Source organism: Lonchura striata, chromosome 1 (genome assembly GCF_046129695.1).
Source record: "Lonchura striata isolate bLonStr1 chromosome 1, bLonStr1.mat, whole genome shotgun sequence".
Lineage (NCBI taxonomy): Eukaryota > Metazoa > Chordata > Aves > Passeriformes > Estrildidae > Lonchura > Lonchura striata.
This window is the reverse complement of record NC_134603.1, coordinates 91662863-91688052: the sequence shown is the minus strand read 5'-3', so window position 1 is coordinate 91688052 and position 25190 is coordinate 91662863. Positions and strand designations below refer to the sequence as shown.

The following is a 25190-nucleotide window of genomic DNA, read 5'->3' as shown; positions in this document are numbered from 1 at the left end:
GTAATTGTGACTAGTCAAAATAGATTTATGGACAGGAAATAATGCCTAAGTCACCTGATGGCCCTCTACAACAAGGTGACAAGCCTGGTGAATGAACTAGAGAAAGTGATACCTAAATAAGTAAAATTAAGGTTTTCCAAACTGAACATACACTGGTTAGGCATTCAACATGTACAGAACATATGAGAACTCTAATTGCTACTTGTTTTAATTTTTTACTTTCTAGTCTATTAGAACCACAGAATATGTTGAGTTAGAGGAGACCCATCAGGACCATCAAGTCCAAGTCCTAGCCCTGAACAGGACACAGGACACCCCAAGAATTATTGTGTGCCTGAAATTCCATATTGCCTTGAGCAATACTATATATGTTTGAATGTATATATATATGTACGTATGTATATCTAAGGCCTGTATACATGGATCACGTATATTTATTGCTCCAAAATTCCAAGATTATTGCTCTCAATTCCAAGATTAATTCTTTCTTCAATTCTGAATGCTATGTGGTTCTGCAATGCTTGAGGATGTGATGTGAATGAATCTATTACTACTATTATTATACCAATTTGGAACCGCAGGATGACATATCTGGAATATTTTAATAGCCCTTAAATTTGACAACTGTTTTACAAAAAAGAGAAGGTAGTAGTCCCATATCCAGAGAACTTACTGTAACTGCAGATGATAAGCAAAAAATCAGAGAAGCAGAACAGTGCAGCTAGGAGGAAGCTTATTTTTCAAAAATAATATGGTAGCAACTGTTACTACTTTGCTTTTTTTGTAATACAAAAGAAACCTCTCTTAAGTAAGGTTATATGTAACAAGTGCTGAGGCAGAATTGTGAACACGTTTAAAGATCAGGAGTCATGTCAAAGTTAAAAGGTGGAAAATAACAGAAAACCTGTTTCAAATAAAATTATACTGCAAAAGATATGCTATGTTTTAATACTCCAAGCAGACTATTAGACAGGGCTTGGAATGTTGGGAAAAGAATGCTAGGATCAGAAAGAAAGAACTCCAGGTTGATTTGGTGAAGTCACAGCAGATTTAAGGATGTGGATGGGGGACCACACGTGCAGGTAATTTTAGTTTACAGGTATGTTGAAGGGAGGAGGCATGTGGCATGCTCAGAGTCCACGAAAACAAAGAATTGTCAGCTTCGCCTAAACAGGGAGATTTTTAAATAACACATAAAAGAGATAAAGAACTGGACTAGCTTTCTCTGGCGTGTCACTACAATGGTGGCACACCCATGGGAAACTGAGCTTCTGTAATATTGGATTTACACACGTTTCCAGTAGTTTTAGAAACATTAACCAGCACACTACAAAGGAAAAGTTTAACCTTATTCCAGTGCTAACAGCAAAGTCCATATCACAATTAAGGTAATCTCACAGTTCTGAGAGACATTATTTCCTCAGATTTCTTTTAAGTGGGAAGGGCCAGCTTTGATGTGCCAGCATCACGTCAACAGAGGGCAAGAGCCAAGGTCAGGCGGAATTCGAACCATGTCGGGCGCAGAATCGCTTCCTTGGCTAAGGCCTAGATATTCCTCTTGTCCCTTTATACAATCGCGGTAGACGCGAGGGCAGGAATGGCAAGAGGGTTGCCCCATCCCTAAATCTGAGTCATAGAGAGATAGAATCATTGAATGGCTTGGGTTGGGAAGGACCTTAAAGACCACCCAGCTCCAACCCCGCTGCCCGGGGCAGGGGCACTTTCCACCAGCTCAGGCGGCTCAGAGCCTCGCCCGCCCGGCCTCGAATCACCCCTCGCCCCGCTCAGGGCTGCAGCCACCGCCACCAACCGCTACCCCCGCCCTCACACAGCCCTAACCGCCCCCCGCCACCACCGCCCTGCCGCAGGGCACACCGGGACTTGTAGTCCTCGCTGGCGGGAGTTGCCTTTCCACTCTGGGCGATGCGGTGGAAAATGAACTACAGCTCCCCGCGCGTCCCGCGCACCTCCCCGCGCCAGCGCGTTGCTCCGGGAGCGCCGCCCCGCCTGGCCGCCGGCGGCTCGGCGGCGGGAGGAGGAGCAGGAGCGGGGCCGCCGGCCCGGCCGGGTCCTGTGGGCTGCCCCCGGCCGCGCCATGTGGCAGAGCATTGGGCTGACCCTGCTGGTGATCGTGGCCACGCTGGCCTGCGTGCTGCTCTTCATGCTGTGCGGTGAGTGCCGGGGCGCGGCGGGCTCCTGCTGGCCCGGCTGCGGCGTTCGCTGCTGGTGCCCCCCGCCCGCCCTCGCCCCAGCCTCGCAATCTGTGGTGGTTCCTCCAATCTGTGGTGGTTCCCCTTGGCTCGGATTGACTGGGGGAGGAAAAGGGCACCGTGCCCCGGCCTGTGGGCAGCGTGTGTGGCGTGCAGCGCCCTCTTCTCTTTGTTCCCGAGGCGTTCCCAGCCTTGATAGGCTCCTAGAGCTTTACTTTGGTGTTTAATTCGCTGTTTCCTCTGGAAATGAGGGCTTGTTTTAGTGATGGGACTCCTGAGCAGTCACCCTGTGCGGCTTCTACGTGCGTGGATCTGCAGTGCCCGTGGGTGCAGGAGGTAAACTTGGGGCTGGCATCCCTCAGTTCCTGACGTCCCTGTGCTAGAGTTGGCTGAAGACAGCTCTTAGGAGGTTCTTCTCATGTGGAGCGAGAGAGGGAGGCTCGGGGGGGACCTCGTCTCCCTGTACAACCTCCTGGCTGGCTGTAGCGGGGTCCGTCTGCTGTGCAGGCAGTGAGAGGCCCGGGGGAAATGGCCTTAAACTGAGACAGGGCAGATTCAGATTAGGTATTAGGAAATATTTTTTCACTGTTGGAGTGGTTGGGGATTGGAGCAGGTTGTCCAGGGAGTCACCATCCCTGGAGGTGTTCAAGAGGTGTCTGGATGTGGCGCTGGGAGAGTTTATTGATTTAGGGGTTAAATGGCAACGCTGGGTGAACGATTGGACTGGATGATCTTAAAGGTTTCTTCCAACCTCGATGATTCATCCAAGGCTTTTTTTTTTTTTCAATACACCGAGAGAAGGGTTATTTCAATGGAAGGGATGACTTGCAGGTCTTTTGGGAGTTCTTGGAAGGAATCAGCAGTGCAGTGTGTGAGTGTTGTGGCCAATATGCAGAGCTTGCAGCTCACAAAACAAATAAAAAACACGCCAGCAAATTCAAACTATGCCATAACATGTGATGAAAGGCTTGTGAGACTTCCAACCACTTCTAAACCTACCTGGCACCTTGGTGACAGGTGTGTTTACAAGTGGTTTCTGAAAAACTTAGGGAGCAAAGTGAAGACTGATGTTTAATAGTTTAAAAGCTGCTAATTGTTGTCAAAATGACAAAGCATTGTGGAAAGATTTAGCACTATCAAGGGAGTGGATACTGAAATGGGAAGTGAAATCCAGTATTAGCATGTATGAAGTAAGGCACTTAGAAAGTGTGAAATGTATACACATGTAATTTGTATGCAGAAATAGAATGGAATCAAACTGAGCTGCTATTATACCAAATAAAGGATTAGCTGAAGTAATTGCAAGCATTTCTAAAATATCTCTGTAATGCTTTGTAGCTAGCAAACAGGCAATCAAACTTTAGAAGCCTGAAACAGAAGAGAAAATGTCATTATACTGCTATAGGAATCATTCATGTGCATGTGTCTCACACAGTGTATTTTCTTGTTAAAGTGTATTACTTCATTAAAAAAATGAAATCCTAGTTTCTTTTTAAAAGACAGGGTTTCCTCAGCAATTCTTTGTTTAGTGCTGTGAAATTATTTTGCATGAAGAAACTCTTAACAGGTTAGATCTGTTAAAGCCTGGAAAACAGATGACTGGAGAAGGGGTGATGGCTATACCACTGAGTAGCAAGTCAAAAGTCAAGTGGGAAGCATTGTGAAATGTCATAATTGCAGAGGAGTTGGAGTAAGTGAAGATAAATGATCAAGAAACAGGCTGAAAACAAAAAATTGTATTTTACACAATGGGGAAATAATTTGCAAGCTCATTAACAAGGAATATTTTGGATGTTGAAACTTCTGTCATTTAACATTCCTGGAAGAAAGGTCAACATCTTGGTCATTATCTTGGGTGAGGAAATCTGTAAAATACTGATAACTGGAACTGCAAGGCTATACTTTGCTTGGTCTCCTGCTCTTTTCCTGCATGTCCTGTACTGTCTATTGTTACAGAATAAACAGTGGCCTAAGTAGATATTTATTTAAGTTTCTCTACCCTCATTAGCTGTTGACTGGCCACTTTTCAACTTTCAGAAGATGTAGCATGGTAATTGCTAGGGCTTTTATATCTAAGTATGCATACAAGATACTTGTTTACTATCTTGTTGAAAGTGTAATACAATTTTGCAACCTGCTGTTCACACTCAGAAACAAGCATAATTTTCCTCAGGCCCTTCTGCCTTTGTCAGTAGATGACAAATGGAGTTGGAATGCTAAGCATTAACTTTGGCTAATAACATAATCATTTGCCTAGTGCTTTCGTGGTTAAAGAAAGCAGAAGTAATGAATAACTTTACTTTTAAGTGGCTTGTAAATACTTAGCTTGTTTGGAGTTATATATTGGACATTCATCTTGAATTTCATTAATATTTTGCTTTGAATTCTTAATTTTATTTTACTTTGATCAATGTCAGGCTTTATAAAATGATTGGTAAAAGTCCCCTAGATTTCAGATGTACTGAACAGAGGAAGCTGACACATTCATTGGGTTTTTGGGGGAGGGATTTGAACTATCATATAGTTCATTCTATCATGTATCATGATAGAAGTGACTCAGTGGGATTTGATAATGATTTATAGTATTTGTCATTATTTTTCCATCATTCAGCATTTATTAATTAATTAATATTGGGCATACCACTTAACACTTCACTTGCTGTGGAAAATAATCAAGGAAAGCAGTGTCAGGACCACTACTGGGAAAAAAAAGTACTTTGAATTTAATTGTTTATCTGTGCTAGTGACATGCAGTTTCCCTGGGAAGGCTGGAAAAAGTAGCGACCTGTAGGTGAGAAGGTGGAGAAGAAACTGCCTAAATGCTGTGTGTGACAGCATATGAGCAAAAGCCAGTCAGTGTGACATACAAATTAATGGGCAGGTCTGACATAGGAAGGGCTGGATATAATCTGGAGTAAGCCTGATCTGATGATAAGAATGTTTTGCAGCCATCTGACAAGAGGTGTTGAAACAACATTGAGAGGAAGGGTAAAGAACTGGGACTTGGATTTTGTGTGGCTCATAAAAGGACTTATGTTGTGATTTCCTGTAGAGAGTAATAAACTTAACTATCCAGGATCAGGTGGATTTCTGCTGCCCATCCATACATAATATGATAAGTACTATTAAAACTTAAATAATGAGTAAAACATTGACTTTACCTTTTTTTTTTTCAATGTGAAAAGATAAAATTCAGAGCACAAATTATCAGAAATTACTTTTTACTTTGACTGGTTCTTCAGCAATGTGAATTAGGCATTTATGTCTATAAATGTACTTTGAATAAATGGCCTGATTTCTTTAAAACATGTCTGAATGCTGGTGAGTGCTACTTTCAGTGTTAATCTGAATTAGTTAAGAAGCATGGGAGGCTTGCAGCTAGCATTTGTAAACTGATCACATCTGACACAGAAACCACTGAGGTACTGTAAACACAGCAAATTTTCAGTTGCCCCCTTAAAAGTGGGACTAAGATAACTTGCTCCCCCTTTTTTCATTCTCACATTTTCTGATATTCTTTTTCTGGTGGTCTTATTGCTGCTTTTCTGTATTCCATGTACCTCTGAGATGGGAGGAACTTGTGCATGGTCAAAGATATAGGATAAAATAAAATACCAGCCAAGGTGAACTCTAGTACTGCTTACCTCTGTGTATTTGTTATATTTTCCCAGTGTAGTAATGCATGAAGCCAAGTGAAATTGCCAAAGTGCCTTCACTGGAACAGATGGAAGCATTCATCTCATTTGTCAAAAGAGGCTAATGAAATGCGGGTTGAGACATACAACCTTAAAATAAAAATCATGTAACTCTAAATGCTGAAATGAATGTGTGGTTTGCTTCAGAAATATGAATTCAGTTGCAGATGGGAAAATATTTCAGCTCTAAATTCTGCCTGAATAACTTTTCTTTAATGCTTTGCATAAACAGTTTTGTAACTATCTTCAATGAGTGATTCTTTGGAAATACCTTAACAGATGAGGAAAGTCTTGCTTGATTAGACTACTTGTAAAGAGAAAATATCCTTTAATTTGAAATTGAGTTTACAAACTGTTGTAAATGGGAGATAAGAAGAGAGTAAGTTTCCTTTGGCTCAGTCAGCAAACAGCAAGTGGTAGTGTTGCATTAAATGTGAACAGGTTTATGGAGCTGTGCAGAGCCAAGCACTGTGTCATCTGATGTCCCATGTTATCCCAGTATCAGAGTAGTGCTTCCTTCAGAATGAGCCTCTCCAGCAAAGCTATCCACTAGGGCAGTATACTAGTGCTGCACTGTTTCAGAGATTCAGAGATGTGGATGAAGTGACTTGTAGCATCTCAAGATCCGTGGTGGTTTTTTTTTTTGTTTTGTTTTTTTTTTTCCTGCAATGGGCACTTCAGCATTTGAATATAGGCAACATTCACCATGGTGATACGCTAGTTTTAAATCATGCCATGTTTTGGCATGATAGGATCCTATTTCCAAATCCACAGAAGTAAAATGATCTTGCAAGACTACGCATGAATTCCACAGCAGGCTCAAAATTGGAAGCTCAGTCTTCTCTGTGTTGTTATTGCAGTTACTGCATCACCATCCTGCCTTTCTTGGTTTCATTTGTGTTTCACATAAGAAAAATCAAGTTGCTTTTACCCAGAACTCCATATTAACCCTGGGGTTTTTCTTCTGTTTGCTTTTCCTGATTGAGATAGAAGAGGAAAATGTGCTCCAAAAAAGAAAACTCAACTGTTGCATACAAGCCAGTGAAAGGTGAATGAAATAGACGGGCCTGAGGCTTGTTATCCCTCACTTTTGGACTGGGAGTAACTTTGTAGTTACATCACTGTTTCTTTCCCCTTTACAAAGAACCAGGAGCCGATGTGGGAAGTAACAGAAAAAGTAGTTTTAATGAAGTCTAGTCAAACCATAAAATCTGATTAACATCTGAATTGCATGTATGTTACATACATCCTCGATGAGTTAGTCAAAGGCTTTGACTCACAGCCCCATCTTCACAAACACATTGCATCGTGATTTATTAGGGGGGGTTGACCTACTGAATCCACATTACCAGATGTGTCTTTGCATGGCATCTGGCTGTGGCATTTTTAAGTGAGATGGTGGCACCCAGTTTTTAATGAGTACTAAACTCTGCAAGGCTGGGAGCTGCTGTTCTGCCTAGCTGCAAAACACTGGTAGCTTAGATTTTGCAAAACGGGATTCAGGTATGTGCTACGTCAAGAGTTGGATCCCCTGCTTTGTTTGATCTGGCTTACTGCTTTGAGAGGCAACTTCTTTCGCCAGTTAGTCTAGAAATATTATGTATCAGTCTGCATGTCATCACTGCTTGTTTGCTGAGGACAGGTTGTGGGTGTGCTGTTTGGCTTCCACAGGCTCAGTCAAGCTAAGGATTATTTTGAAAGGTAAATCAAATAGCTAAAGAAAATAAAGCAAGCACTGAAAGACTGATTCTAATCAAATGTTTCTGTGTGTGGTGAAGATAAACCAGTAGGACTTCTTTGAGAGCAGCTTACCTGAACAGAGTGGAAGTGTTAGAGATGCAAACCAATGGTGTCATTTACGTGTCCAGGAAGAGCTCTACAGCAAAAAGCCCACAAAGCTAAACTAAGCCACATACAGTCAAGAATGCCTAGAGATGCCCATCTTCCTTTTTTTTTTTTTTGTGTGTGTGTATTTTAAATTAGTTTACAATTATTTTCTTTTTTAAAACACAGTTATGTAACTTGCAGTTCTTTAGTATGGCACAGTGATGGGTGTTACCATTTTGCAATGTTCTTAATAGAATGAGAAAATAGAAGAGGCATTGTCTTTTGATTCAGAGACAATGTGAATCTGCCTCCAGGCTTTGTGTCTGTGTGTGTGGTTTTGTTTAATGATGTATTAGCCGATATTGTTGCTGGAGAGATTTTTTTATTGCCCAGAATAACTTTTTGTTTACTAGTCTGGTTATTTCCAATAAAATTCTTATTTATTTAGTGACATGGAGGCTCAGCTGAAGAGGCAGTCTTAACTTGATTTGGACAAGTGTGTTTGTTTTGGGGATTTTTTTTTTTAACTTTCCATCCAAGCTGGCATGTTAACTAGAGCAAGTGAAAGAAAGAAGTCTTTCTACTTTGATTATACCTAAAGGTCTCTGGTACAGGCTAGGAGGTCTTGTGAAGTTTTTTATTCTGGTTTTCAAGCCTGGTTGCCCTCCCACTAATACCTTTGGCTTAGCGTGTTGTAATTTTCTTTTCAACCCACTGCATTGTGGTTTGTTTCACTTGTCTGTTACTCTGGTCTGTTTGTTTGGCTGCTAGAACCAGTCCCCTTGGCTGATTATTTACACTGGTTTGTTTGTAGTCTGAAGCTAGAGAGCTCCAAAATCTGTTTATGGTACTTGGGGTTTTGGATACTTTGACCATTCTGCTCTGCTCTCTAACTCAAACCAAACAATGAAAAGAAATTAGTGCCGTTTCTCTTGAGAGTGCAAATGAACTTCATATGTTTTATAGTATTTCCCCAACACAGTAATTCTGGGTGTTAAGTAGCCTGTTTGCAGTGATAGAGGAAGCACGTAGTTCACATTATTTGGCTTAAGTTAAAGTACCTCCTTTAATGGAATATTTATTTACAACAAATTATACTCAAGTCATACTTCCATATCTGCTTTTTCAAGTTGTGTTTTTTTTTTTTTCTCTACCTGTTACAGAAACACTTAGATAAGACAAAGGAGGAGGAGCAGGTTGATCTTAAGTATTTTTAAAGATAGATTCTAGAAATGTGGCCATCTCAGTTCTTTACTTGCATAATATTGGGACCTGGAGTATTTTAGTGGTGGAACAGAACATAGATTTACCACAGAATGTTATTTTTACTTTAGTGGGATTTGGGCATGGTGAGGGATCTCGTTGAATTTGGGGGATGTGGTCTTTTCATGAACATAAGGAAGACCTTGTCCATTTCAGAATAGGATTTATTATAAAATATATTAATTTGAGGATCTGAGCAAGTGTGCTGAATAGTGATTCTGTTATGCAACTTTTAAAATGTGATTTCCAGACTGGAGTGTTTGCTGGGTAAGGGGAGAAATTCTAGTGCTTTCACAGTGCCTGTGTAATGAATCCTGAGTCGTTGTTTGAGATATAACCACAGGACTTCTTTTTTCCTGACAATTAAGGCCTTTATCTGTGTGATGGTGATGGTGATCACCCACCTACTTGCTGTGGCAGTTCAGTTTGGAATGTGTAGGGCTTTTCCTGGAGCTTAAATGTTGCTTCTGGGTGAGGACGAACTTTACAAAGTTGAATTGGTTTTTATAGGACTGTAAAAATAAGTGGGTGTGCTGTGGAGGGCTGTTGGGGTTGGCAAATAGAGGGTGGGAGCTGATCAGATTTTTTTCCCCTCTTGTGATATACTTTGCCATTGAGCTGACTATCAATTTGTATGAAGTAACTAAGCAGTATCCTTTTTCTTTCTCCTATAGGATGGTATGTGGTCTGGCAATTGTTCTTGTCTAAATTCAAATTCCTGAGAGAATTGATAGGTGATACCGGGTCCCAGCAGGGGGACAACGAGCCATCAGAAACTGAAACTGAGCAGGAAACTCCTCCCTCGCCTCATAGAGGGAGACAGAAATCAGCTCGGCAGCGAAGGGCACCTGCGGAAGACACAACTTAAAGTACTCCACTGAACTTCTGAATGAACAGTGAATGGTTACCCCCTCTGCACTGTGTCCTTCGGTGGTGGGACCGTACTAAGAAACTGACCTAAGAGGTACCATTGATCCCAGTGGACCTTTACTTCTGATCTACCAATGGATGATGCTACTACAGTAGAGATTCAGGGAGGGCTTCAGCAGCAAGTCACAGAATATGGAAGAAGGGAGGGGTGGAGAGAAATCTCCATCACAAAAAATGCTGAGCTCCCATATCTCCCATCTCAGCATGCAGATGAAGAACAGGTCCTGGACCATAGGCTTAGCCTTTGCATTAGTCTGAACATAGTAAATATTTCAGACTTGAAATAGTTAATAAATTATTTTTTCTTTACAGCACTGTAACTACATATAATGAAATTGAGTTTTATTTCCTTAGTGGTGTATAAATATATATATTTTTTCAACCTTGAGAAAGCATGTGAACTAAAAAGTTCATTTGAAAGAATATCCTGCTTTAGAACATATTCTAAAGTGAGATTTTAGTTAAGTTCTTGTATATATAAAAAGTATAAATGAAATATGAAAAATCCTACTAGGTGCACATGATTTGGAGGTTTTTATTATCTCCTCCTTTTTAAAAAAGAAGGAGATGCAAAGAAAGCAATTGGATGGCAAGACCTGTTTTCTTGGTTTTGGTATATAAGAAGGATTATAGTTTAAACAGTTCTGCTAGGCTTCTGAATGTTTTTCCTGAACCTTTTGTTCCAAGTCCAGCCTGTGCCAGAGACGGGAAGGTGCCTGGGTTATGCACTACTCACTGTTTAGTATTCTGAAGTGTCATCTTTGGTATTTGGATAATGAGCCCTACTCTTAGCTCTCCTAGTACACCTTTACATCAGGTATTTGGTATCTAACAGATTTTTTTTCCTAGACGCAGTTAAGGCTCTCTTAGCAGTTTGTCAGACATTGCTGGGACACTCTGACAGTGTTCCAGCAGGGAATTCGATACCTCATGTTTGCTGTAGGACTTGCAGATTTTTACCAGTAATCAGCAGTTGCTCCTGTTTTCTCTGATGATGAGTTCTACAGCTATTTCGACATTGCACTTCAGAATGAAGAGCTCCACTTCTGTTTATCTAGAAACTCTGAAGATTGATGCATGAGATTTTGGAAGGACAAGGAGCATGCATGTACCACCTGTAACGTGTGTATGAGAGAGAACTACCAACAGGTCTCATCTTGAACAGCTTCAGTTTTCTCTCGAAGTTTAGATATGTGGTAGTATTTGGATCATTGCTCCATGGAGAAAAACTTAATCAGGACTTTAAAAACAGTCTTGTATTTTTAGCTGTTAAGAAGTTTAAACCTGTGGCTTCCAGTTTGCCTCACATAACTTAATGTCACAATTTTCTTATGTGCTTATGTCTTGTCACATGGTGAGACTTCCAGTCTAGCAGTGCTATTCAAGTGCTGGGACATTTTTCTTAAGAACTTAGCATCTTTGTCTTAAGCTTTGCTAATATAGGCTTACAAATAAAGATACTTGCTCTGTACTGATGTAAGATATTGACACTCCACTGCACTTCACTTTACCTAGCCTTTAGTGCACAGAAAAAGGCTGATGCCTATAGTGTCCCTGGCTAAGAAACAGTAACTTAGTCCCTGATTTTAGGAGCTGTGAAGAAACGTGAAGTTATGGCAGTATACATGGCTAGTTCAGGGTAGCTTTGAAGGTACAACAATCAAGACTCTGCAGCGAGATAATGAAGGAGAAATCTGTGTGGGTTTGAATGTGGACACCGATCAAATATGCAATAAGATGGACGTGGAACCTCTGGGAAGCTCATCTGCTCTAGCCAAACAACTTTCTTCTCCCTTCCATGCTGTATGTAGGTATACATTTCACTCCCAAGTTATTTTCAGTCTTTTTCTTTTCTTAAACAGCTGATGCTATTTTTTTTTAATGTTGTTGTGATGTAGCTACCAATTACGCTTTCTCCCTAGTGTATAGCTTTAATGATCTTACTAGTAGCAGGCCAAAGGTATATAATTGGTTTGGAAGAATTTTGAAATGCTAATGTCTTCTGTCAATGCTTAATTTTTCTTGAAGGAAACTGTAGTGAAATCTTTGTACGGGGCACTTCATGCAGACGTGTAAGAGCAAAGCTGTGTGTGTGGGACATGTGCTTGTGGTATGACCTGGGTTGTGATTGCTGGCAGTCCAATATACTGTCTTCAGGTGTTCTTATCAATGTCCTTCCGAAGCGTTAGTGGTGGGTAAGCACTTAACTTTATATTCACCCATCCAAGTCTGAAACCTTATGAAGGCAACAGGTTGGTCTTGTTTTGTTTAATGGGATCTATTTTTAAAACGATTGCCTTATTGTTGCAGCTGTTATCTTGAATGTATTTTGGGTTCTTATTTTAAATACAGTCATATCATCTTTGTTGCAGGGGCTGTGTAACTTCGAATAAGCAGTAATTTCCTGTGTTGTATTTGCCAGTGTTGCAATTTGTGATCACATTGCTGCTTAATATCAGGTTTTACACTGAACTAGGCTGTGTATGTCCTCCTGTTTCATTTAGAAATGACCAGCATAAAGAATGTGTTCAGTGTGGTCATTTGCTTCTTCAGTGTTACAAAACTGTACCTAAAGCTTCTGTGGTTATGTTTTCATCATTACTGTTCTTTTAACTGACTGCACAGATGAAAAATAAAGTAACCAGACTTGATATGAATATTTGACCTGAGTGATTTCCTGATTACTTTTTTGAGTGGGATTTCGTCTGTAGAGTTAGACTGCTGGTTTGAGTGTGAAACACTACAAAAGAGGATTGGTCAACAGTCACATTCTAGCTGGTGCTATACCTGCAGATGACTTCATTGTAAAGGGCAGGTTTGTGTATATCTTTCAAAGTAGTTGTTAGTAAAGGTGTTTTTCCTGCCGTATACCTTGGAAGTTGTAATTTCATTTTAGCAACTAAAAAAAACAAAACAAACAACAACCACCCAAAAATCAAGCCACCTCCCCTCTCTGCTTTTTTCCATCTACAATTGGTTGTAGACTCTAGTTTTTCTAAAATAAGTGTCTTGATGAAGTAGGAAGTTCTTATTTTGGAAATGAAGATGGACAGGAGAAGGAAGGGAGAACATGCTTCATCCCTTACTGCTTCTGTTAAGAAAAATGCATACATTGTATCCTGGGTTATTTTATTTAAGAATCAGACATTAAAAGAAGATTTTGAAGAAAAATCTGAAATATGAGAGAACAAATGTTCTGCTGTTGTCTTACTCTTCTCCCTTCTAAAAACAGGCTACTAATGGAGTGCAGCAAAATGTCTTGGTGTTACGTGACTTGAGCACCCAGGCTTTTCAGCTCAGAAAGTTGGATTTGTATATGGTGGTGTGTGTTGGGGGCTAATATAGGTGAGAACAATCAGTGATGGGCAACTGGTGTCAAGTGCATGTGAAACTTGTGCTTGCTTTTCTGCTTTGGTGCTGATCCCAAAGAATCCCTTTTTGGTCTGTTCCAGTGGGATGAATAAAGGTGCCATTGTACAAGTTTGCCACAAGTTCCAACAAAAGCTGTTTTAACTGGTACTATGGGTGCTCCTGTGCTATCAGGGGTCTCCTGTGGCCTTGAGTCTATGTAATTAAAGTACACAATCTTTATAAAATACAGCCAGTGTTACATCTTGCTTGGGTTTTACTTAACATGAACATGTTTTTATCTGTGATCAGACTGGAAGTCGGCTATGTGAATATCTTGGGTCTTATGTTAAATGTTTAAGACATGAATATTGCTGTGTTCTTCATGTCGACCATAAAAGCACTTATGTTTTGATCATCTGTGGATGTTTGTAATCACAGTGTTATCTCTGAAAGCTGAACACTGAAAGTTGGATAGAAGGGAGACTTTTTGGCACTGCTTCACAGTGCCTGGGAAAAGGCTCTCATCTGGTCTAGGGCTTATGTGGATGTCTAGCAGTGGTGGATTCCACTTCAGGCAAAGGAATTATTTTCACAAAGTGGGACACTGCAATCAAGTACATCTTGGGCTTTATTTTCCATATGTTTCTATTCGCTGGGCTTTTCATTTTCCATAGTGGGAAATGAATAGCACAAATGTTCCTTTAACTTTGGCAGCTGAGAGACTCTAATATGTAGGGAAAGATGGGGGGATAGGGCTGTAATGTGGCCACTCTGGTTGTTGTCCACATATTGAAAACACACAACATACTATTTGTGGTGTACCTGCCTCTGCTGGCTTGTTTTGTGTCACTGCCACTGTGACTCATCCCAAATGCTGGCAGTGTACTTGAACTGAGAAGGGTAAGATGCCACATCTGTGGGATCCCACATCTGTGGTCTGAGAGGTACTTGCCTGTGAATCTTTCTCCCTGGGTCTGGGTGTGCTGAACAATTCAGGCAGCTGACTGCTGTCCACAGTCTGTTAAAACATCCAGCCTTCAATGCAGGTAACAGTGAAGTTTCAAAAAAAGTTACATGTAACCTGTGTCTTCCTCAGAACACTTCCAAGGAGAATACCTTTCTCTGTCATGTAAATGTCCTCTCTTCTGCACTAGAGTATTTTAACTTTTTTTGGGGGAGTTGAAAGCCTTCTGCCAGCAAATTTGTTTGTTCACAAGTAACACAGGCTGTGGCTCAAAGCAAGTTTTGCTACAACTGTGTGCTAAGTTGAACTGCTGGGGCTGTGTCAGCACTGAATTTTTATTAAAGTCAATCTCTAACTTCCTAGCACAGTGCCCTGCTCCTTCTCACTCGAGGATTTAATCAGGAGCCTTCTATCTTTGTGAGAACTTACTGCTTATTTTGGGTTAATTGTAGTTCCTGTGGCAAATGAGTCTTTTGATGCTAGCTGATCAGCTTTTGGTCTTTAACATGTTTAAAAATGTTGGGCAACTTCCTTGCCATGGTGGAATGCATCAAAATCTGTCCCTGCCTACCACTTATTTCCAACATAAGTGGTCTCAGTTTTTAGAAATATAAAGAGTTTCTCCCCCTGGAAAGACCCTGCTTTGAGAAGATCCTTAGGAGAAGCAGGAGCTGCTGCCTGGTGACCTGGGTGGTTGCAAGAGGGCTGAGCTTGGTGCAGGGAGCAGGTGTCTGCAAGGCATAGGCAGAGGATGTGCTTAGCTTGGACATGCCAGGTATGCATCCTCTCTGCAATGATGGAAATCCTCTAAAGCTCTCTCATGTTGGTGCCTGGGTGGCACCATATCTGTTTGACTTCTGATCCTGGCACAACTTGATTTTTGGTTTTCCGAGAACAGAACCAGTCTGATCAACCTGTGGTGTCAGTGGGTTGGGGACACATTGGAAAACACAAACCAGTGTGAGTACTACAGCCATGTGGACGAATGTTCATCTTTCCTCCAGGCCAGCAGAGGGGCCATGCCAAGGCAGGGAGCTGTGAATTTCACTTTGTGGCTCTGATTTGCCACATTTTACTGAATTTCTTTGTTAGCCTCTTTATTTTCCAAAATCATAGAATCATGGAATGGTTTGGGCTGGAAGAGATCCTAAAGACCATCCAGTTCCAACCCTCCCTGACATGGGCAGAGACACCTGCCACAAGATGGGGTTGCTCAAAGCACCATCCAACCCAGTATTTTCAGGAATGGGGCATCCAGAGCTTCTCTGGGCAAAATCACGAGGTTCATTTAACAATTGTGGGACTGAAGTACTAGCAGTGGCACTTTGCAGCCTTAGTTTTACATTTTCCAAAATATTCACGTACAGAGGGTAGACTTGGTTTTGCATTTCCTTTGTCTTTGCTTCCAGGATCTCCTCACGTTTCTCCTGAGCCTTGAAGTGATGTCATGGATAGTGGAAGATGCTTATCCTTGAACCGGACACCTCAGATTCAGTCTGAAATAGTAAATAAAAAGATAGTAAAATTCTGGAGGCTTTTAGTATCCAGTTTGGGAGGGAAGGGCGCTTGTCACCGCTAGATGGCACAGGCCGCCAGGCTTTGGAGACAGGCCCTTCTGGCAGGACCGATGCTGCTGAGCTCCTTTGCCGGTGCTGTAGCTTTATTATTATTATTATTACTATTACTACTACTACTACTACTACTACTATTGTTATTATTATTATTATTATTATTGTAATAAATAGTAATTCTGCTGTTATTTAGTGGGTTGGGAAGTACAAGGGCAGCTGCTTGTAGGTATTGAGCCTGCATACCTATGGGAATGCATGGAGCCTCAAGGGCACTGGTGCATTGCTTTACTTTGTAAAGGAAAGTGACCTCAAAACTATCTTCTTCAGGGAGGGAGGTCTCAAAATGCCAAGAGAGGTCTGCTTTTCTTAACTCTCACCGCGCTTGAGAAATAAAAAAAAAAGTCTACAAAACACACGACTTCTTCTTAGGGTTACAAACATACTGTACCAGTGTCTATAGCAGCTTAGGTGAGGTATTGGTTTTGTGGAGTTTTTCCCCAATCTGATGGCAAAGGCAAGCTGTCTGCTGTCCAGATCTCTTCAAAACCAGTTCTTGATGTTGCATCCTCATGCTTCTCACAATTGAGATGTGATGTGGCATTCCACCTCATCAAAGCTGGTCTAAATCCTGCTAGTTACTGATCAGGTAAAACAAGTGCCTGTGATCAGCTTACTTTAAAACCTTCTTCCAAAGACTAATATTAGGATTAATCCAATAGTAGCCTACCATTAATATAAAATATAATATTAATAGCACAATATTATTATTAGATTTGCAGACAGAGAGCCTGTGTAACATTTTCCTTGCATTAAAGACTAAAATTCTGGAGAAAAGCTAGGGGATAGAGACATGGTGGAGGCCTTGTTGAGTTATGCTGCTGCTGACTCTGTATTGAGGCTAAGGGAGGAGTAAGCATTTTGTTGCATAGGACTTTGGAGAAACATATTTTCCCCTTATTGAATCCCTCATTTATTACTCAAGACCTACAGTGAATCCCCATTAGCAAATCTAGCATTTACACTTAGAGGGGTTGCTGGCATTTAAAACAAACAAACAAATAAACTAACTAACTTTTTTTTTCTTTTCAGTCTGTGTGGCTTGCCAGGGAAACTCAGGCTGTGCAGGTGTGTGCCTGAGGAGTCTTCATCTGCTATTTGGGTCTGAAGGACTGCTGCTCTTGTGTTAGTGATCTCTAGTGCTTGTGAGAGTGTCCAAGTCAAAACGGAGATGAAATGCTGGGATTAAAAATTGGGCTGTCTATAACACCAAAATAGGGCTGAGGGTGGCACTGGCTCTTACACCACTCCTCTGCCTGGCAGCTCCATGGGGAGCACAAATGCCACTGGAAAGTAGGTTCTTGCCAATGCTATGGGCCGCTGCAGCTGTGACCACCCACCCATCCTGTGGGAGCTTGGACAGGAGGAAGAAGCCTCTGCCCTGTGGCCAGCAGGAGGAAGAGCTGAAGCCAACCTTTTGTATCTGTGGTGTTTAAGGCTAAAAAAGACAGGGCTTCTCTTTTTTCTCTTGGCCAAACTCCAGCCTGAAGGTGACTAGCCAGGATCTGTATACAAAACCAGAAAATACTTGTGTCACACTGTATTTTCTCTGTTCTCCAAGACCCTTGCTCTCAGTTCATGTTAGGTGAGATGTGCTTGTCATCAACACTTTAACCAGGACTGGTGGGTGTTTCAGAAGTAATTGTGATGGACAGCAGGGTGAACCTGTCCTAGGGAAAGTAAGAAAGTGTGCGAGGATGAGGGGAGTGTGGGGGAGCTTCTGGGTTCAGTGCATACTTCCCACTCAGGAAACACAACACAACAGACTAAGGACACTGTTTCAAGGTACAGGTACGTGACAGGAGCAGTATCTTTTCTAGGATAGCCAAGCACTTCAGTGGTTGCTGCAGCAGAACATTTCTTGGCATGTCTCAAGATGTGGATAAACACTTCACACAGTAGGTAATGAAAACCTGCAATCTGCTGCCACAGGATGTCACAAAGATAAGGTTGTGAACCTGCAGATACCAACTAATAGATACTTCCTTGGGCAAATCCCAAGTTTATAGGATGAGAGGGGCAGTCAGTGCTGTGTTTCCTAATATCCAATATCTAATGATTGTGAACACTAGAGAGAGTTGACCTGTAAATGTACCCTAAAGAGATCTTCCTGCCCCTTCAGAAACAGAATATTTCTGTGTGCTCCATGGGGGCTGTGTGCTCCATGGCCTGACCCACCTAGTAAGTTCTTACTTAAATGTTGTCAGGCTGATAGCTAGAAATGCTCAGAGAACAAAACCAATACATGTATATTCCCTCAACTAAAAAAGTCTTTGAAGTTGAGAATGAAGAAAACCCTTCCTTTGTTTCACAAATAGCTGTCATATTTACTGCTGTGAACAGTCAGTAAGAAGCCAGCACTCATCGCAGCACATGGGAGGAGATGGGAGCCTTTCCTGCCTGGGATGCCCTGCATACTGGGCAGGACCAGCAGAGAGCAGAGCTGGGCTCTGCCTTTGGGCTTTGGGCTGCAGCCAGCAGGTGTGAGGCTGTCTCAGCCTCCTTAGCTGATTTCACCTGTGAAGGGGAGCTTTGAAGAGCTAATTAGTTCCTGCTTGTGCAAAAGGTATTATTTGTTCTTGACTTAAACTGCAAGGGCTAGAGAAAAATCAGGCTTGGAGGACTTGCTTCTGTGTACATGGAGACAGCTTTAAAAATAGATTTCAGCTGGTGATGGAGCCACAGCTGGGGTTTTATGTGTGTAAGGCTTGTGCCTTCATCACTGAGCCTGTGGAAAAGCAGCATTGCTGAGGAACAGAGCCTGCTTTAATGACCTCCTAGATGCTTGTCAAACAATGTCCTCCTGGGAAGCCATGGATGCATTCATGTGGGAAACACTGAATTTCACTTTTCCCCTTGATTGGTTTTTTTCATAGGATGAGAAACTGAGCAATGATCACAGGGCATGGAGATTTTATGCTCTGTTGCCTTGCCTGGAAGTAGAGGTTGGCATTTTCTGCTGAAGTTATTACTTGTGAATAATTTATATGGATCAGATGGGTTACTCCAAAGATTTTTGGTTTGATGTAGAAGAGATGCCACAGGCTCCTGTGTCTGCATATTATGGGAATTTTAGCATAAAAACTTAACTGTAGCAGAGCCCCTCTGATAAGTAGCTGATGAGCTGTAATGGCTCCATATGAAATATATGAATTATGGGATTTGTCCCCATGCTAGAACAGCCTGAGACAGAATCACTTGCTAGAAAACTGGTCAGCTGCAGGGCTCTGGATTATATGGCAATAGTGGTGTCCTGTGCTGGCCTCCAAGTGGGTGCTTTTGTTTTATCCAGTAATGTGCTGTTTGTTGTAGGACAGAAGTAGCTTAGGAGTATCTTGATACCTTTCTGGTTAACAGCTAATGAGCACAGTGCCTAAATACATGACTCTTTACTCCTGTGCTGCCAGCTGCCACTTCAGGTCACTGCATAGGCAGTGCCTGGCTGATACAGCATTGAGAATAAGTTCTTTAGAAGTTTTTTTGTTTTTTTTTTTTTTTTTTTCTCTCAACTATAATGAAGAAGTGTTGGGGAAGATAGTGTTCTCGAGAAGAAGAAAATAAAAATGTGCAATCTCTTTCAGCTGGATCTACATACTCGCCATGTAAGGTACTTACTGTTTGCAGTTGTGTCATCCTCATTCCCATGTGAGGAGAAAAACAGACAAAAATGGGATGAGACATACGTGTGGTAGTGAGAAGCATTCAGAGTAAATGAAAAAAGATGTTCACAGAACATTTCTAACTAGAAGAAGAAAGCAAATTCACTTTTGTCAGAAAATAATTTTGAAACCAACATTCAAAACAGAGTTGTTCTATTGTTTGACTCTCCTTTAGCCTCTCTTGGTGATTCAGCCCTTCCTGTGCCAAAGCCACTTAACCTGGCATCTGGTGCATGCTCTCCCTGGAAATGAGTGTCTGAAACTGCAGGTTACACTTTTCAGCAAGGCAGACATATATGCAGATTACTTATGGAGGGAAACCTATCAATTACCCTTGTGACCTTAAGGAAATTTGTCTCATTTTCCTCTTTTCTTGTATTTCTCTGCACTGGTACAAGGAAGAGCAACCTAACCCAGGAATCCTTCATGTTGGGAGTTCCTAAGGAAGGAGGTCTGTAACCACCTGGACTTTGCATTGCTACAAGTACAGAGCTGGCAAGAAAACTGCAGGGAGAGTGGAGGCACAGATCTGTGAGTTGCTTGCATGTCCAACTTTTTCCCTATGTGGCACAGATCATGTTTTAGTTGATGGGTCTTTAGAGCCAGGGCTAATTGCAAAGCCTGGAGGCTGTCTGAAGGCAGGAGTAGGTGGCATGACTGGAGGTACTCAGCTTGGATGAGGGTTGTGACATTTGCTGGCTCAGGTTTCAGGAGTGCCCTGACTTGCTGAACCCTCAGGACAAGTGCTTTGATGGTACCAATACCAGATTCAGGCTTGGTGGGCTGGGGGAGCCCATGAGTTTCTACAGTGTTTTAGTGTTCAGGTCATGACTTGAGCTGTGTATATGGCCACACCAAGATTCAGGAGGCAGGTCTCCAGGTAGTATTCATCATCCTCAAAATTTAGGAGTGTATGATGTGGTCATTTGCACCTGAGCTGCTTGTCTCAGCTGCCCTTGAAGACCTAAGAAGATGCAATCAATCATCAGAGCCTGTCAAGGATTTGTCTCATCCTAAAGTAGATTTAATCATATAGACTGGACTCTAATCAACTTAAAGGGGACTCTGATGATATTTCTCACAAGCAAATGTCTTTAGATAGGCAGGATGAATTGCATCTGAGGTGCCTCACACTGAGAGTAGGTACAGGCTAATCCAAATTGAGGCATTTCTGAACATCACCACCCATGGAGAGAAAAGGAGGAAGTGAGGAACAAGCTTTCTTATTTGTCTATCTTGCTGTCTTCAGCAGCTCTACTTCTTGGATTGAACCGGTGTTTCTGTGTAATGCCTGTACTTGAGGGACCTGTGGATTTTCACCTTCTCAGGAGCAAAGGCAGCTCCACTTGCTGCTGTTTCGGGGTGGAATGAGGTGTCCTGTGCAGTGCAGCCCTGCTCTGACAATGTCCACTTTTCATTGTAGCAACTCCCGTGAAAGTGATACAGGTTTCCAGCAGGGCTGTTGTGCTTATTTCTTTAGTACATCTGTGAGTGGACAAGTGAAAGCTGTGTCTAGAGCAGCGAGGCCTGAAAACTAACTGCAGGTCAAGCACTGCAGCATGCACATGCTCATTCATCAAAAATTAATTTCTCTTTGAAATGCCTTATGAAGAAAAGCCAGGTAAATTTACTTCTCCCCTTCTGGAAGGCAAGTTAATTACAGGTACCTATTTCCAGCTCAAGTCTCCTCCTGAGATAAAAGGCTTTTGGGTGGGCTGCTCCTAACATCCTTCATGAAAACAAAGCATAGGGAGAAAAAACAGTAAAAGTCTATTTTTCTTTTGCATGTTCATGGCCACTCACCCCTGGGGCTTTTCTCTTTGCGCTTGACTGGGAATAAAGGAGAACTTGAATCACTGCATAGCAAAATGCTCTGGGGTCCTCTAACTGCACAAAAATTTGTAAGATTTACTTTGATTCCTTTCTGCAAGAAAATTTAAAGCCAGAGAAGGCTTTCTTTTGCTTTTCTTGTTCTCTGCTCTCCTCCAGATTTTTCTGCTTGTCCTTCACTGTAACCTTCATTTAATCGCGGTTAAGTCTTCCTTCATATAAATAGCAGTTGCTTCTGGGACATTGTTATTGTGCTTTCCTGGTTGGCAATGGTTTGGGCAGCCCTGGCTGCAGTGCTGAGCAAGGTAAAGCTGGCTAAGTAGGAAGCTGTGAAGGGCCTCTTGAATTTGGTTTCCTGCAGCTTTACATCAAGGAAAAGGCCCTGATCACTCTTTCTGTAATAAAGGGAAATTACGTGGAAGGAGAAAAAAAGTCCTGATTTCAGAGGACAACTCCCCCCACCCAGCAGTGGGATGTTTACATGCCTCCCTTGGCTGACAGGAGCTGATACTCAGTGGGCACGAGCCTGCACAGAACCAGGGAATTACAATTTTTGCCTGGTCTTATGGAACATGTAACCCTCTGGGAGCCCGCTGCGGGCTGGGCAGCAGCTGCTGCTGTTCCTGCAGCAAAGGCAAGGCAGTGCAGAGCAGATGAGCTGAGCTTCATGCATCTGCTGGAGACCTGAGACTTCCTACTCCCTGCTCCTGGTTTTACCACAGTCAGCCTGGTGTGTGGAATTGCTGTGTGTACAGCAGATATCCTTTCCCCCGGTGTTCAGCAGAGAAAAAGAAGCCCCTGTCAGGGCGGTGGTGTGGATGCCGAGCCCATTGCAGCTGCAGCAGTGCTACTTAAGCACTGGTTTCCCAGGCACTGGGCTTCGCCTGCAGCAGGGACTGGGAGGATGGAGGGGCCAGTAGCAGCAAGGTGAATTCCTGTGAGGAGCATTGACTTGGTGGACTTTGCCTGTGGGGGCGAGGGCCAAAAGTGGACCAGAGAGGTGAAGAAAGAAGAAAGCAAACTGCAGCTCAGTTGTGGGTTAAGCCACGCCTGATGCTGTCTGCTGAAAAGACAGAACTGAAGCTCAAACTGCTGTGAAGAGGTTACTATTGCAAATTAAACCCCAGGAGAGATGGGAAAGTGATCTACTCAGCACTGCCTCTCCCTCTGAGCATTTCAGCTTCTCATGTTCAGCAGTCCACAACATCTGTGAGCAAAGGCTATTTCTGCAGAGACAAGGAGACACTAAGAGCTTTTGTCCATGGGATGGGCAACTACTGATTTTCTGCTGCTTTGAGAACTGAAGAAAAGGCCTCTACAGCAGCTGGCAGTGTGCATGCCCAGACTGTGCCCTGAAATTTTGACCTGAAACTATCCTTGTTGGTCCTTTGATCTGGGAAGCCACACCTAAATGATCCTAGCCACTGACCTGGAAGGTGGGGGATAAAGATCACCCTCATCTGAACCCAGAAGCCTTCCAGGAGCTCAAATCAATGCCCTGGAGAGGTGTTTCTTCCAAGGTCAGGAAGCTGCCTGGCTATTTCATACTCTGCATAACACACTGGCACTGAAGGCTAAATATTTGGCTTTTGAATAAAGAATTATGTACTTGGGCTTCCAAAATTAATCCAACAGCTGGCAATATGTCCAGCATGGTCAAGCTTTGCTCATGATGTGAACTCCACTCCAAATTTAGCTCTAATTAAATCAAAGTAAAATTATCTCTGGGCAGTACATCAGAGGGAAAATGATGTTACGGACAGTTACAAGTTACGGAGAGTCTGTGCTACCCCTCATGCAACCTCCAAGGAAGTCAAACATCATTCCTGCTCTATGTGAAGTCAACAGTCAATAGGGCTAGATTAGATATTTTTCCTGCTGCTGTTCACTTTATGCAGGTACTCTCAAGCCTAGGCTTCAATACCCTCTTAAAGTCAGAAGAATTTCTGGGAAGGACTTTGCAGCACTAGATACAGCTGCAGCTTTGCTGTGATGTTGACAAGCCACACAGCTATATCCAGGCTCTTAGAGAAAGCTGCTGTCATAGGTGTAATTTGGGTGCAAGTAACAAAAATAAATAATTTTTAAAAATACTTCAAATCTGCATTATCTAGACAGTCCATCTCTGAGATGGGAAAACCTTGTAGCAGAAAAAGGGCTCCATTGACTTAAGAAAGATACACACATGCAGCTTTTGAATCTCAGTTTAACAGGCTAAGATGATGAACAGGCATATTTTGGAGAAGGGAGGAATGTTTTGTGTAGTCTTTGGGGACTGGCATGACCCTGGCTTTGCCCTGGAAATGTTACTGTCTAAATGTTGACTAAACCTGTGGACATTGTGAGAGGAGAAATGGCAAGGGAAGGTTAAGAACTACCTTTGGAGGAAATCCCACAAGCTTCTAAAGCCTTTAGGTTGAGACTGAGGCATGTTAAGGTACAGCAGGCAGCCTGGAAGTGGAAGTTCAATAAGGAAAAGCTGAATTTGGGTCTGAAAAGCTACAGATGCTTGGTTTGTAGGCAGAGGGAAGGTGTGTGTCACTGGTGTGACAACACTCTGAAGAGCTGGTGACGGGTGTGGGAGGGACACTTCTAAAATGCAGCCCAGATGTTCATGCCAGAGAGTGCCAAAAGCTCAGAGAGAGCCTAGAAGTTATGGGGGATGTGAAGATGCTGGGGTGTACTCTGGCATCAGATGATGCTGTGGGAAGTGGGCATCTTTCACCTACATTATTGCCTGTGCTGGAGCAGCAGGCAGTGGCTCTGCCGAGGCTGCAGCAGTGCACTGCTCTAGAAAAGGCAGGAGCTGCACAACCCTGGCTTGCAAGAAATGGCAGAGGCAGCAGCAGGGGATTATGCAGTATGAATTATGGCCTATTATTATGAATTATGAATTGGCAATTTCTCTAAAACCTGCCCATTTCAAGGATGGCTTTTGCCTGCTTTTTCCTTCCCTCGCTCATCATCCTGAAAGAGGAAGGGTTTTTCTAATAAACATGAAACAGTAATTAAGTTATGCAGTAAAGAGCCATGTGTGTTCTGCATTTGCCATGAGTGTGAGGCAGACTTTTTTCCCACACTGGCCGTGAGACAGTCATTTCACACTGGCCATCAACTTGGTTGCCAAACAACAGCAGTTTCTTGACAACTGCATGGGGACTTTGCAGCTTGAGAGAGGGGAGCAGAGAGGCTCTGGTTTCCTATGCTTCACACCGACTGTCCTGTCTGACTGATTTTTATATGGTTTTTCTTGCCCAAGGCAGAGTCCCTTTTCTTCCTTTTTGGACTGCACATATTCATGTGGTGTTCTTTTCTCTGTGGCAAGTTAAACAAAACATGTCTGGAGAGTGATGAACACCCGTGATTGTGTTCCCAGAATTCAGTATTGAGATGTTCTGATGGCTTCTCCATATCAGATATTTATCGTGCATTCATTGTCCCTGCGTTCCTCGGACCATCTTGATGGATGACCCATCTCTGGGCTGGCCACATTCATTTGCTTGTAAATTAAGTCCTCACTCCTTTGTCCAGTTGTTTTTGAAATTGTGTTGCAATCCCATCACTGGCCTGTGCATTTTAAAAACTTCTTGTAGGAGTATTATCTTAACAGTACAAAACTATAAAATATGTGACAATTTTATTTGCACGAATTATCATAGACACATATAACATCTCTCCTCCTTGCATCCCTGGGTGTTTGATGGGAGGTTGAGCAGTGAGTGCCTTGGCAGCAGTGAAATGTGAAAGTAACTTTTGGGAAAACTTTGTGATCCTTAAAGCCACGGGGTTATTTCAGATGAAGCTCACATTGACATAATGCTCAACCTGACATG

At 42.4% G+C, this 25190-nt stretch overlaps 1 protein-coding gene and 1 long non-coding RNA gene across 2 annotated transcripts; both read left to right on the top strand.

The window, feature by feature from the left end:
• The first annotated feature begins 2000 nt into the window (after window positions 1-2000).
• SMIM13 (small integral membrane protein 13) lies at window positions 2001-12582 on the top strand. Its single transcript, XM_021536527.3, has 2 exons — window positions 2001-2171; window positions 9670-12582. Exons 1-2 carry the CDS (start codon window positions 2096-2098, stop codon window positions 9861-9863), a joined length of 270 nt encoding a protein of 89 aa, XP_021392202.1. The 5' UTR covers window positions 2001-2095; the 3' UTR covers window positions 9864-12582.
• Window positions 12583-15446: 2864 nt separating this feature from the next.
• On the top strand, window positions 15447-19976 carry LOC110473716 (uncharacterized). Its single transcript, XR_002465916.2, has 3 exons — window positions 15447-15744; window positions 16901-16936; window positions 19926-19976. It is a non-coding gene; the product is annotated as an uncharacterized LOC110473716 (long non-coding RNA).
• The last annotated feature ends 5214 nt before the right edge of the window (window positions 19977-25190 follow it).